Genomic DNA, 13,631 nt, shown 5'->3' with positions numbered 1-13,631 from the left:
CATGGGCGAGCAGCGGCGGTGCTTCACCGAGGAAGGACAATGAGAGCAGCATGAGGGGGCTCTCTGTGCGGCAGCAAATCTTTTCTTGCCTAGGCAAGAGCGGGAGAGGGAGGGATGGATGCGCAGGCGCCCCGTGCTCTCCCCTGCTTCTCCTCATCGCCTTTTGCTTACCCGCCTGCAGCGATGCGAAGATGCACCTTGGCCTGGGCCTGCATGGCCATTGGGAAGGGAACCTCCCACCCCTGTGCTGTGAAAAAAATTGCTGCGCTGATGGGGGAAAATTGGTGCACCAGTACAGCCTGGCGCAGCTAAAAGGGAACCTAGGTTGTATGTGCTCACACAGATAACTGTTCTCATTTTGAGTTTTTGGTTAAAAAAAACAAACACCCCATTTTAATTTTTACTTTTAGGATTTTTCTGCAATCCTGGGTCTTTCCCCAGCTTTGTAGAAAGATCTCCTTTCTCTTTCCATGGCCCCAACTCATGGATTTAAGTATCTACAGATGGGTCCACAGTTGACTGTTAGAGTAGACCATCAGTGGTGGCCTATGCTGAGATAAAATGAATTAGAGTGATAATTTGTTTGTGTATTACAACATTTCTAGTCCATCTTTCTTATCAGATTCAAAGCAGATTACATAAAGTAAAAACCAACAAGACACACAATAACAACTATTAAAATTTTACAGCAAACTGTAAACTAATCACAATGGAATCCCATCTTCATAAAAATGTCACAACAGTTCAGTCTAACATAGTCTGTGAAATAGTAATGATGTGGGGTCTTCCTCACCTCAACAGATAAGGCATTCCACCAAGTTGGAACACTTTATTGGCAGCCACTGATCTTAGCACTTTACAAGATGATACTTTCTGAAGTCCCTGCTCAGATGAACAAAGGTGTCAAAGTAGAGCATATTGGTGGAAGCAGTCTTGTTATGTGATTCAAAGCCATGAAGGACTTCAAGGATAATAACCAACACCTTGAAGATAGATTTAGGTGGGTGGCTGTGTTGGTCTGAAGCAGCAGAACAAAGTTTGAGTTCAGGGGCAACTTTAAGACCAACAAAGTTTTATTTGGGGTATAATCATTTGTGTGCATGTCACTGGTCTCAAACTTCATTCAACCAACACCTTGAATAATTGTAGATTAGGAGTAAATTTAATCACTTAACTCCTGATGGTGATTGAGCAGTAGCATTATTCCCTTGAAGCTTTCGAGTTGTTTTTAAGGGCAGTCCTATGCAGAGCATGTTACAATAGCTTGACTTCAAGATTATTATGGCATGGATCCATGTACTTAGATTGGCTGGGTAAGGGGCCAACGAGGGTGGAAGAAAGCATTTCTTTTCAGCTGAATTAACTTGCTTCTCAGCAATAGTATTGATTCAAATAAAACCCATAGACTACTAACTGAATCAGCTGAACCCATCAAATGTGAGAAGCACAGTACCATTCAGCACCTCAGCCTCATTGACTATCACCTGCAACTTCGGGACTCAATTTCAATTTGGTCATTTTTAGCCTCTTGACTATGGCTGCAGTATGAGGACAGAAAAATTCCATTCGTTGGGGGGGGGGACGGCAGCTGAGTGCCATGTGAGAACAAAGGCCTACAAGGTGAATCTTAACATTTTAAAGAGCATTGGTTATCCTTGCAACACACACTTCAAACAGGATCTACAAGCATGTATCTTCAATTATTTTGAATGTTAACAGTTGCTATCACCATAAATGAATAAAGTTTTTATTTTATACAATAGTCCAGCACATTTTCCTCCACTTCCTTTCTTCAGGTATTGCCTATGATGAAAAAATTTAAAATATGTGAAGCAATTATATTCTTAAAATCTGAACAGATAATTCAGGGCTGTGTCCTACCAACCTGACCAACAAAGATACTATGGTTGGGACCATGAAATCCACATGGACCAAAACTGTGGGAGATGGTGGATATTGTGAGAAAGGGAATTAGAACAGAAAAGCTGATAGGATCCAACCAGGGTTTTTTTTGTTTGTTTGTTTGTATAAAAATCCAAAGGGGGGGGATCCTAACTCCTCATTTGTTATAGTTAGTCACTCTGTTTTTTCCCTCAGCTATCAAAAGCTTGATTGTCCATTGTGGGGGTCTGCTTACCGATGAAGTCATTCAGAGTCTGCTACCTCCCCTCCCATGTGCTGTTGATTTACTGACCCAGTGAGTATTGAGAAAAACATTTCCTGGAACTATTAATTTGTAGACTCAAAGAATGCCAATAGGATTTTTCAGCTGATTTCATATTAAGGAAAAACTTGGTTGTATGTTCTTCAATTTTTTAACTGATTAAATTTGTTGTAATAGATGATTATTATATTTCAACATGAATTTACAGCATACAAATTAAAATAAAAAGGAAAGCATCTGGTAAAGTGTTACTTTGTGAACGTGAACCTTATTAGAATCGTAGTATACTGTGTGACAATCTAAAGTTAATTTAGAATTGCATGTAAATTCATAAATGTTTAGAAGATTATAGTAAGTACTGTTTAACATGACGTTTTTGAAATGTTTTCTACATTATGCAGTCGTTGCTTCTTTAGTCTTTTTAAAGGATCTTTCAGTATAAAACATTTTATATAGCTACATTATTGAACGGTGAAATGTAGATAATGTTTTTAAAATAAATTTAAATATACAGTCTTGTGTGGTGGCTTAAAATTTTGTATGTTTCCAGGCAATGTATTGGAGGTAAAGTGAAAAGCAAACCAGTAACCTGTGAATTTTAACCTCAGTCTAACTTCAAGCTGTGCATTTTATGTTTTAAGGCTTCCTTTATTAAATAAAACCTATGGCAATCCATTAAAACCATCATCAGTGACATATAGGAAAAGACTGTATGAATTGCTTACGTTGCTACCTCCCAAGACTTATGAAGGTACATATTTTCTCCTAAAAATATCCAAAAATCCTGTCCTGAGATACCCTAATAAAGGTTTCCTTGTCTTGTTTGTCTGTAAATGAGAAATAATAAATCTTGTCTCAGTACAAAGAGTGTGAAGTTCCATGAAGTCACAGCTGACTTATGGCACCCCATAGGATCTTCGAGGTGGTTTGCTATTGCCTTTCTCTGCGTAGCAACCCTGGACATCCTTTGTGGTCTCCCATCTAAATACTAACTAGGGCCAGCCCTGCTTAGCTCCCAAAATCTGATGAGATTGGGCTAACCTGGACCATCCAGGTCAGGGTTACAGACTAAGTAGCTTCCTATTCTGAATCCATATTTTATGGGATTGTGGTTGGTATAATATTAACTTCAAACCATGTTTTGCTTCTAGGTAAATGTAAATGAGGGCTAGTCACAAGGGCTAGTTAAATGAGGGCTGATCACAAGGGCTGACCACAAATGAGGGCTGATCACAAGGGCTAGTTAAATTTCCTTAGCCATGTTTTAGTGTGATGTGTGAAGTGATACAAGATGTGTGTGTTGAACTGCAGAATAAAAATGTAAGGAAACCTCTACTACTGTTATGTTAAAGATGGTGCTGCCTTATAGTTTTCAGATAACCCTGGCTATTTGATGGAAAGCCCCTTTGTTCCACATGGTGAATTTATGATCTGATCCTTACTGCAGTAGCATTTATATTACTGCATATGGTGTTGCTGAATATGAATATTTTTTAATTCAGTGATAGAACATTAATAATAACACTGTTCTCTCTTTATTATAATCTCTCTGTCTTCTCCTGAATTTTAGAAATGTAAAGTTAATCTTATTTAATTTTTACGTAGCATCCACATGGAGGTTTTGCACCAATTTAATGCATAAAGCAGAGAAGTTTTTTCTTTTTGAAGCCTTGACCCAGCATCTTCCCCAAATAGTCCACTTTTCTGTGTTTTCCTGCTTTATTGCATTCTTTCCCTAAGCTGATTTGGTATGATCTTTCAAGAAAGATCAAAGTCAAAGTGCCTTCACGTGCTGCTTGGACACAAATGTGTGCATTAGGGTATGTAAAAACAATCTGGTTTTTTCCAGTTTGGGTCTATTGGACCTGAAAAATATCGGTATTCCCGAATATTCCCAAATACCAGTATCTGATATATTTATTCAGCTTCTTTTTACCCTATGGGTATACCTTCTGTAATAGAGAATTTCAATCCCCAAGTTCTGCTGCTGCTGCGGCACAACTCGATGAGTGAAGGCATTTAAACTTTAAGTGCCTTCTGAGTTCACTTGCTGAGTTGTGCCAAGGTGGCGGTACAACTCGGCAAGTGAACTCAGAAGGCATTTAAAGAGTGATCTCTTTAAATGCCTTCTATCCAAGCCTGAATAAAAGCCAAATAATATCAGCTTTTATTCAGGAGTGGCTATTTTGGCAGCCGAATCAGATTGTCTCACCTGTATTTGGCTGAATAAATACCTGAAAAATACAATAGGGTATTTTTCAGGTATTTATTCGGCTAAGTATATACCGAGTGCACACCACTAGTGTGCATTTTTCTATATCTGGCCCATTACCAGCAACATTTTCCTTGACCCAGTCCTCCATGGCTGCCCTTCTACCACACTGCCAGATGTCTTTTTTGGGCAGCTGTTTTTAAAAAATAGTAATTGACATTGATATAGTGATATATTAAATTTTATTTCTTTTTTTTACTGAAAAAGCCATTAGTGCGAGGGGGAGCCATGGGTAGCTATGGGATGGCAAGTGTAGGGAAAACTATTGTGTGAATCTTCCATTGCTGCTGGGGTTGCCTCTGCATTCACAGTGGCAACGGAAGGAACACAGAAAATTATAACCATGTGGATGCAAACCTTGAAATTACTTGGTTGTATGTCTCCTTAAATCCAGCAACAAAAGCTGGTGGAAAAATCAATTTGCATCTCATTATCAGTGCTTTCATTCACTCCTTTACTGCACTTACTGGATTTGCATAGCTCTAAGCCTGGAACATGCAGGATTCAGCTGCTAGTTACTTTTAAGTAACTGTCATTTTCAGAAATGGTTCAGCTGAGTGGTCAAGGCAAACTTCTTGAGATGATCAAGTTTCACTCACATGTATTGGACTCCCCATCTTTTGTCAGCCACAAATGCCATATCTCATATCTTAGGTGGGTATGATAATGTATTTGTCTACTAGAAGTGAGTAAAAGTATTTTCTTGTCCCCATTATTTTCAGGATGTTTCTTTGCTCTTCTCAAAGAACTAGTGCCTGATTTGACTCAGCCTGATAATCAGATGTCAGCTTCTGCTTCTTACCTTCCATCTCTCTGTCACCAGAATGAACTCACGTTACTTGGTCCCCTCCTACAAGAAACAGAGCAGAGATTTATTGAAGAGCAGGTATTCACTTTAGTTTTGTCATAGTGTTTACATGAAAAAAGGCTGTTGTCCAGTGATTTGACCAGAAAGAGTTAAAATTTGTACTTTTCCTGCTGTTGCAGCTGCTGTTAGTTAACAGTATAGCTGGAGGAAGTCTGGAGTATGACCCATATTCAGTTTATGAGAAAGCTTCAGAAGGTGATTCAGTGCCTAAACCGCTACCTCCTATGTTATCCATTATCAATGCAGCAACCCGTCTCTTTGGAGTAATATTTTCCCATGTAGCAGAGTTACAAAGGTAAACTATTCATGACTGTGAATTTAAAATGTCACATTACAGACTTTTACATTAAGGAGTGTAACATTTTTCAACAAGTAAAAATGAAAAAGTGCATGGCCATAGGATTTTATAAAAATAGCTGTAAAATATAATATAATATAAATATATAATATAAATTTAGCTGTCAGTATACTCATATTGAGCCAAGAGGAAAAGTGGGGTATAAATATTTCAATAATTAAATAAATACATTGATGGGGGAAATACCAAGAATCGGCATTTCGTTTAACATCCATACATTGCAATCAGATAAGCAAAGTAAGCATAATAAATTTTCTATCAGTTTCATTAGTATGTGGAATTAAATGCGCTGACATGTTGTTATTAGATGGTGTATCCTTTTACCTGATACCAGACAGGGTTGTCAGTGCATTATACGTGACCATTTGGAATCCTAAACAGCTAGGGTCCAACATTGTGTATTTGGACTATCCATGTATTTGATGCTCTTAGCAAACAGAAAAGTGGTCCCTAAATCAACAAAATAAAATATATAAAATGACTGTATAATAAAGGTGAAACAGAAATTGAGAACTTGTAGAACAGAACTATATTAAGCTGCTTTTCAATTAGAAAAAGAAGAGAACATCAGTGAATGAATATTGCGTATAAATGAATACTTGCTTTTCTCTCCCTCTGTGTGTATGTGCATAAGGCTGCAAGTATTAGAACAGTTAATGGCATCCATAAAACAAGCCAAAGGATCACGGCAGCAGATAGTACAACAAAATGTTGTATCTGTCTTTTCTAACTTTCTGAAGGTAAAAAGCTCCTCTTTCCATTGTTATAATAACCATTTCTTTGGCAAAAATAATATTCATGTTATTCATATGCAGTGCTAGATGTGCTTGAAACATCCAATACACAAAGTTTTTGCAAGTTTTGTCTTTCTAATGCTTCACATTCCTGGGATCAGTATTGTGAATTTCAAACTCTTATAAGCATCCAGGGGGGAAAATAAGAATATGAATTATATTAATGCAGCTTCATATATGTGTCTTTTTTGTTTTCCTTCTTCTAAAAATTTCCTTCTCCTTTCTGTTCATTATCTACTCAATTTTGCCCTATTTTTGTGTTTTGGTTTTTATATACATGTGTGGTTTATATTTATACTCACATACACACGCACACACACGCACACATAATTACTGTCTCAGTGAATATATATTAGAGTGATCCTTCATATAGTGCCCATGTGTTTTCTCGTACCTACTTCCTTAAACTATCTCTTACCAAAGTAAATCCTGGCTTTCCTCTGATTTGGGAAGCATTACCTTTATGTCAGTGTGTGTGTGTGTGTGTGTGTGTGTGTGTGTGTGTGCGTGCATGCGTGCATGTGAGTGAGAGAGAGAGTAACAGCACTCTACCTTCTAAAGAAAGCCGTGCTAGGCATTGTTTCAGGATCGTGGTTAGGCACTTCCTCTTACAGTTTAAGTCCAGGGAGACTCAAATTTTGTAAAAGACTAGTTTTGTATTGTGTTTTTAAATAAGTACAACACTTTGGATAAGTTTAAAACTGAAGTACTAGATTTGGGGCTGTGGTGGCTCAGAGGTTAAGACACTGAGCTGCAGACCAAAAGATCGATAGCTCGGCAGTTCAAGACTCAAGTGCTGCATGATGGAGTGAGCTCCCATCTCTGGCCCCGGTAGGCTTGGCAAATGTGCCCGGGGGGCGGGTAACCCCCCCGGGGGGAACCATATGTTTCCCCCCCGATGAGCTCGGCCACGCCCCCAACGTCGGCAGCGTCTGACGTCACTTCCGGTGACGTCGCGGCAGCGCGCGTGCGCTTTGCGCGTGCACACACACAGACTGCTCCCAGACGGGACGGAGCCTCCCCCGCCGGTGAGTGAAAACTATTTGGCAACCCTAGGCCCCGGCTCCTGCCAGCCTAGCAGTTCGAAAGCAAGAAATTGCAAGTAGATAAATAGGTACCGCTTTGGTGGGAAGGTAACAGCATTCCGTGCACCTCGGCGTTTAGTCATGCCGGCCACATGACCATGGAAAAGTCTTTGGACAACACTGGCTCTTCGGCTTGGAAACAAAGATGAGCACCACCCCCTAGAGTCGAATTCAACTGGCTTTCGAGCAAGGAAAACCTTTACGTTTACTAAATTATATCTAATTAAAGGTTTGCAATACGGTTGGGTTACCAGCTCTGGATTGGGAACTTCCTGGAGGTTTGGGGTTGAACCTAGGGAGAGTGGGATTTGGGAAGGGGAGGGGCCTCAGCAGCCATGGAGTCCACCTACTAAAGCAGCCATTTTCTCCGGGGGATCTGATCTCTTTATTTGGGAGATCAGTTGTAATTTTGGGAGATCGCCAGGCACCACTTGGGGCCTGGCTACCCTAAAAATGGTGATTATTGGATTAATTGGATGAAAGGAAAGAGAGAAATTAAGAGAAACTAGTCGAAATTAGTTTGGCTCTTATGGTTGTTGTTTTATTTGTAATGTGGTTTAAGAACATAAGAGAAGCCAGTGTTGGATCAGGCCAATGGCCCATCCAGTTCAATACTCTGTCACACAATGGCCAAAACATCAGAATCAGTTTCCCTATATCCACAAGATCTTCATGCATGTAAGAATGAGTTACATTTTGGTATTCAATTGAAGAAAGTATCCAGAATCATTACTTCTCCCTCACGTGCTTAGGGATCACTTTTAAAACTGAAGCAGCTGAGAATGATAGAGTAACTGAAGAGGAAGCATACACGTTATCCTTATGAAACTGAAACAAGCTCAGTATAGCTATTTTTATATGAAAAAGCTGATAACTTTTGCAGTTCGGTAAATAAAATAACAACATTTTTCTTCCTGTTGTAGCACTTGGCTAATTGCAAAGGTGATTTAGGTTCTGAAGAAATCCAAAAGTGTGCTCTGGCTTTACTGATGAATGCCTTGGAAAGTAGTAATCCACCTTTAAGGTGTTCTGCTGCAGAATCCCTAGCCAGACTTGCACAGGTAGTTCCTGACAGTGCCTTCACTGCTGGATTGGCACAAATTAGCTTTGACAAGTAAGCCACTTCTTTTTGTATGATTCTACTACATTACATCATTCCTGTTTATATATCCTTTTTCTTCTGAGTAGTGTTGATGATTACTCAAGTAAGGATCTGATGTCTGTACATTTGGCATAAATTTTAAGAACATATGGGAATAACTTGCATAAATAGTGCTGAAAATGTAACGTTACTTCTTTTTTTGCTTCAGGCTGAAGGGTTTAGGTAACCATTTTGCTGTGAGGAGATGCAAAATAATATTATTTTAGGTTTGTAATCTTCTTGTAAAGCCGGATATGACAGACTGACCTTCAAAACCAGGATGCTTAGTGCATCAAAAGCAGAGAGCTGGGAGATTGGTCCTTTCCGCACTAGATATTAAATCCTGGCTCAACCCTGTCCCTGAACTTACATTCTACACTACACCCGAGTTCACCTCTATAATTATCTTGGGGTATTTTTTGTTTCCACATTACATTGAGGTCACCCCAGTTTTGCCCCACACTTTTCCCAGGATTAAATGGATCCTGTTATAACCAGGAATAAATGCAAGGTGTTGTGTTGCAAGTTGAACTCTGATAAAACCAGGGATGAGATTCAAGTGCGGAAAGGACCGTTAGGAGTTAATGCCTCACTATAAAGCACATTTTGATTGATGGACCACTGCCTGCATGCACCCCTTTCTCTCTGATTGGTCAGTGCCAGCTGAGGAGAGTTTTTTAAAAAAATCTTGTCAGTCTTGTCAGGGTCAGTCAGTGGTCGTTTGGACTTTGGCTTGGCAGTTGCCAGTCAGGAGGAGTGTGTGTGTTGGTCTGAGGGAAACAGACAAGTTCACTTGTGAAGTGAAGGGACACCAACTCCTAGTCCTTGTTGTGTACCATCCTATTTGAGGAAAAGTTCAGAAATCAGAACTTAGAGTAAGTGTCAGCCCTAGCTGAATTCCATTTATTCACAGTCTCCAAAGGTGGGGTTTAGGTTTGACAGAAGACACTAAACAGGAGGTTGAAACTGCCAGTCTAGCTGAACAAAACAGGATTGTCACTCCTAGAAAGAGGAGGATATTTCTTACCCAGTTGTTCAGAGGGTTCAACTCAGAAGGGACCCCTGCCTTGTGTGAAAAGGGAAACAAGAGTAAAAAAGTAAAGTTATAATCCCAGAAAGGAAGTATTTAAATACAGGAGGAAAGTACTAACTTCCAGGAAACTAAGATGGTTTTAGGAAACTTTATTAAGACACGTTGTTGCTGAAAGAAATCTCCAAGACAAGCAAACCTCTCACAGTCAAGAACTGAATCTCTGAAACTGGAAGCGGTACGGTGCGGTGACAGGCGGTTTCTCAGAGGCTCCGAGATGCCTGATCCTTCTTTGCTCTTTTCGGAGCCCCCTGGATCCCAGGTGGACTTTGCTACACTTCCCGAAGAGAGGTCTAGTGCAGGGGGCTTTGTTGCAGCCCCTCCTGCCCTTGGCAATGCAGAGGGATGACCGCTTCTACCCTGAAGCAGGAGCATCCTATGGAGTAGAGCATGAACGCCATGCTCTGCACAAGCCGCGACCATTCGCCTTTTAACCCTTTTGGATTTATAATTTCTATAACACTGGCTACAGCAACTAAATGCAGGGAACTGTGAGTACGAGTCCATGGTCTTTTCTTCTTTTTTATGGCTAAAACTGACAATGCAGAGTAAAAAATAACCCCTCGTGAAAAGTTTCTTTTATTGGAAAAGCGGCCAGGGAAATAAACGGAGCCAAAAACAAGAGGTTTTATTTTATTAGGGCATTAAGAGGAAATTAATAAGCTTCAGAAATGGATGTGGAGATAATGCAAGATACGGAGGAATGGCTCAATACAGAAATTTCTCAAGTGACATATGAACAAAAAAATTTTGGGGTGAGGAGATTCAACAAGCGGTCAAAATAGCATTTGAAAATCTCTTAAAGGGACCGCAGAACCCTATTCTAAATGTGGTGGCTGAAGAGTCGGCGCAATTGTATCAGGGCAATGAAAGAGTAACAGAACAAAGCCAAGATAATAAGCAGATCCAACAGACAGCTAAAGCAACATATGAGAGCTTGTTGGAGAAAAAGCTTATATTTATTGTAGATGGGGAGGATGGGAAAGAAATTGAACAATGGCAGAGAGATATTGACAAGGATTTCAATTATAGTCAAGGAACTGAATCTCAGGACATAGTAATCCTACCCACGACAAAATTTGAAAATAAAGTGGACTTAGTGCCTAGTAAGCAAATATCGAATTTTAGAACCTTGAAAGGGGCTAAAGAAGGTTGTAATAACTTACCATCCAACGGGGCAAGAGAAATAGTGAAACAGAAAATAGTGAAGCAGCTAAGAGGACAGAAACGAGTAAAGAAGCAAGTTTCCTAGCAATAACAGAATAACAAGCAAAGGTCAGCAATTTCTAGTAACGGGCCTAGCGACGCCTAATATGGTCATGCAATCTTGTGTTCCGCAAGCCTTGAGTTCTTGTCTCTGGTTCTCATATTTGCAAAGGCAAATGCATTTCCCTAATGGAATGGCCTTATAATGCAAACAGATTGCAGGTACATGCTTTAAGATCATTTTGTTTAAAAGGAATGTAGTTGTATGGACTCCCATCCTAGGGAAGTTGGTGATTTATAATTTGATAACTGGAATATGTGATAACATGTTACGTCTGACTGGATAGCCTAGAGAGGTAATTATGAATAGGGGGTTTTTTTCTGTATGTTCATCATGGTTTTGTATGTTTCTATGTTTGTCTGAAAATTAATAAATATATTATATAAAAAAGAACTGAATCTCTAAGAATGTAAGCTTCAACTATACTCTGTTGCCTGCTAAAAATAGTATAATTTGTATAAACAACCAAATTTACCTCAACTTCTCATCCCCTGCTTTATTCCTAAATCACCTGTGCTTGTTCAATAAAATCAACCTTTCTGTTTTAACTTTACTTTGTGTCAAGTGCCATTTCGAAAATGGATTTATAGGAGGCCTCCTGCTGAGTTACAAAAAATATCTGACCTGGGCGAAAGCGAAATACCTTCTCTATCACAGGGTGGGACCTACAGAAAGTTATAATTCTATAATTCAAATACGCTACTAAGAGGCTGCTCAGTCAGAGTGGGGAACAGTGTTTTGATGGGAAAATCTGCCTCACAGAGAAGAAGACACAGGGGTCTGTTCTAATCCTTTTTAAATGTATTTTTTCCCCTTACAATTCATAGGCTAAAATCTGCTAGGGATGTTATATCAAGAGCAGGACATTCTTTGGCTCTGGGATCTCTCTATAGATATCTAGGAGGCATAAACTCTACTCAGCACTTGAATGCCTGTGTTGGAATACTTTACACACTATCTCAGGACAGCACTTCACCTGAAGTACAGGTATTTTGTTTCAGCATGCACTTCTTTTCCAAAATGTTCATTAAACAATTGAAGATAATGGGTTGGTTCCAGTGCAGAATTTCCATTTACACTTGAGCTTTTGTGCTAGTGGAAATGCAAGAAAAAGACCATGGTAGCTGCATGTCAGGCTTATTGTGTCCCCACTTGCATTTCTACTGGTGGAAGATCTTGTGCAATTAATTTCTGGGTGCTATAATATACAGAGAAGAAATATACACAAGATCTTGCTCAAGTGGAACTGCTCTAAGTTTGTTTACGTTTCCGCTTGTGCATCGCTGGATACAAGCCAGTCTCTCAACTTATAATTTTTTGTCATTACCTATACTGTAATATTCAGTGAACAAAATAAGTATTCCATTACATCCACCTCTACATTCTGGAATTTAGTTCTCCTTCTCCCTTTCTGTGGCTCTTGGGTTAGCATGGGGGACAGCTTACATGTGTATGGGTGGGTGTCATACCCCTTTCCCTGGCTGCCTCCCTTTCTGTTCTTCCTTTCAGATTATGATAGATAAGCTGTTCCTGCCCACTGAGAGAGGCAAGGAAGATAAGAGTATGTACGTACACATACATGCCAGAAGTAGCCTTTCTCACCTTCTCAGCCTTTTGCTGACCTCAGCCAAGAAGAAAAATTAGATATTTCTTTGGAGCCGTCATCTTTAAAATTGTGTAATTCCTTGTTACCTTATTGTACAACATCAGTAGTGTACTATTTATCACCTTCTTACTAAAGTGCACTCAATTTTTATCACAGTGTGCAAATTCTATAATTTATGCTTGTCTATGTGTGCACATGTGTGACAGCACTCCATTTTTGGTATTTTACAGACCTGGGCACTGCATTCCTTGTCACTGGTCATTGATTCTGCTGGCCCTCTGTATCACATGCATGTAGAACCTACCCTCTCTCTTGTTCTCATGTTGTTGTTGACTGTGCCTCCTGCTTATGCTGAAGTCCATCAAAGCCTTGGTCGCTGTTTAAATGCACTTATCACCACATTGGGTCCTGAGTTGCAAGGTATGCATATGTTTGTGGCATGGCGATGATGATGGAGTCTTGCATTATTAATCATGAAGTTGGGAGTTGTTTGTTTAGTGAAACAGTGGCACAACTATTCATTTAGGAACACTTTTGGGAACAATGTGAGGAATCATCTTTAAAATGTCCAGATTATGGAGGTACCAAAATCTATAAGATCATTTTGTACATTGCCTGTCACCCTCCAGAATTCATTTGCCAGAAGAATGGATGGTGACCGGAGAGGTCCCTTTTGTGAGCATGGCAGATTAATCAAGTGCTCCATTCTTCATTGGCAAGAGAACCTCTCTGTGTCTTGAGCTCTTAGCAAACTTATTTCCCTGGTAGTTGAAACCACTTTCCTGCATAGATGCAAGGAATACTACTGTGAATGCAAGAAGGATTACTTCGGGCAAAGCTAGGCTTCCTTTTTATCCCCAGAATCTGCATTGTCCCTTGCGCATGGATGTACATATATATGCATATTCTAATCAGCAAGGGAAATAACCCTGAACCAGTGGGAATGTAAACTGGCTCTTTACAAGTGGGGGGGGGGGCTGCTGCCT

General features: G+C 39.7%; 1 protein-coding gene across 1 annotated transcript in view; it reads left to right on the top strand.

The window, feature by feature from the left end:
- HEATR5A (HEAT repeat containing 5A) overlaps nt 1–13,631 on the top strand; it is a 91,441-nt gene that overhangs the window by 36,717 nt on the left and 41,093 nt on the right. The window contains exons 12-19 of the mRNA XM_015415208.1: nt 2,098–2,197; nt 2,806–2,915; nt 5,159–5,322; nt 5,424–5,599; nt 6,297–6,402; nt 8,465–8,655; nt 11,867–12,026; nt 12,876–13,065. Of these exons, the coding sequence (XP_015270694.1) occupies nt 2,098–2,197; nt 2,806–2,915; nt 5,159–5,322; nt 5,424–5,599; nt 6,297–6,402; nt 8,465–8,655; nt 11,867–12,026; nt 12,876–13,065 (1,197 nt within the window). The remainder of the gene's footprint in view (nt 1–2,097; nt 2,198–2,805; nt 2,916–5,158; nt 5,323–5,423; nt 5,600–6,296; nt 6,403–8,464; nt 8,656–11,866; nt 12,027–12,875; nt 13,066–13,631) is intronic.

The sequence above is a fragment of the Gekko japonicus genome, unplaced genomic scaffold, assembly GCF_001447785.1.
Source record: "Gekko japonicus isolate JY-2015 unplaced genomic scaffold, Gekko_japonicus_V1.1 scaffold83, whole genome shotgun sequence".
Lineage (NCBI taxonomy): Eukaryota > Metazoa > Chordata > Lepidosauria > Squamata > Gekkonidae > Gekko > Gekko japonicus.
This window is presented reverse-complemented; position numbering and strand designations above follow the sequence as displayed.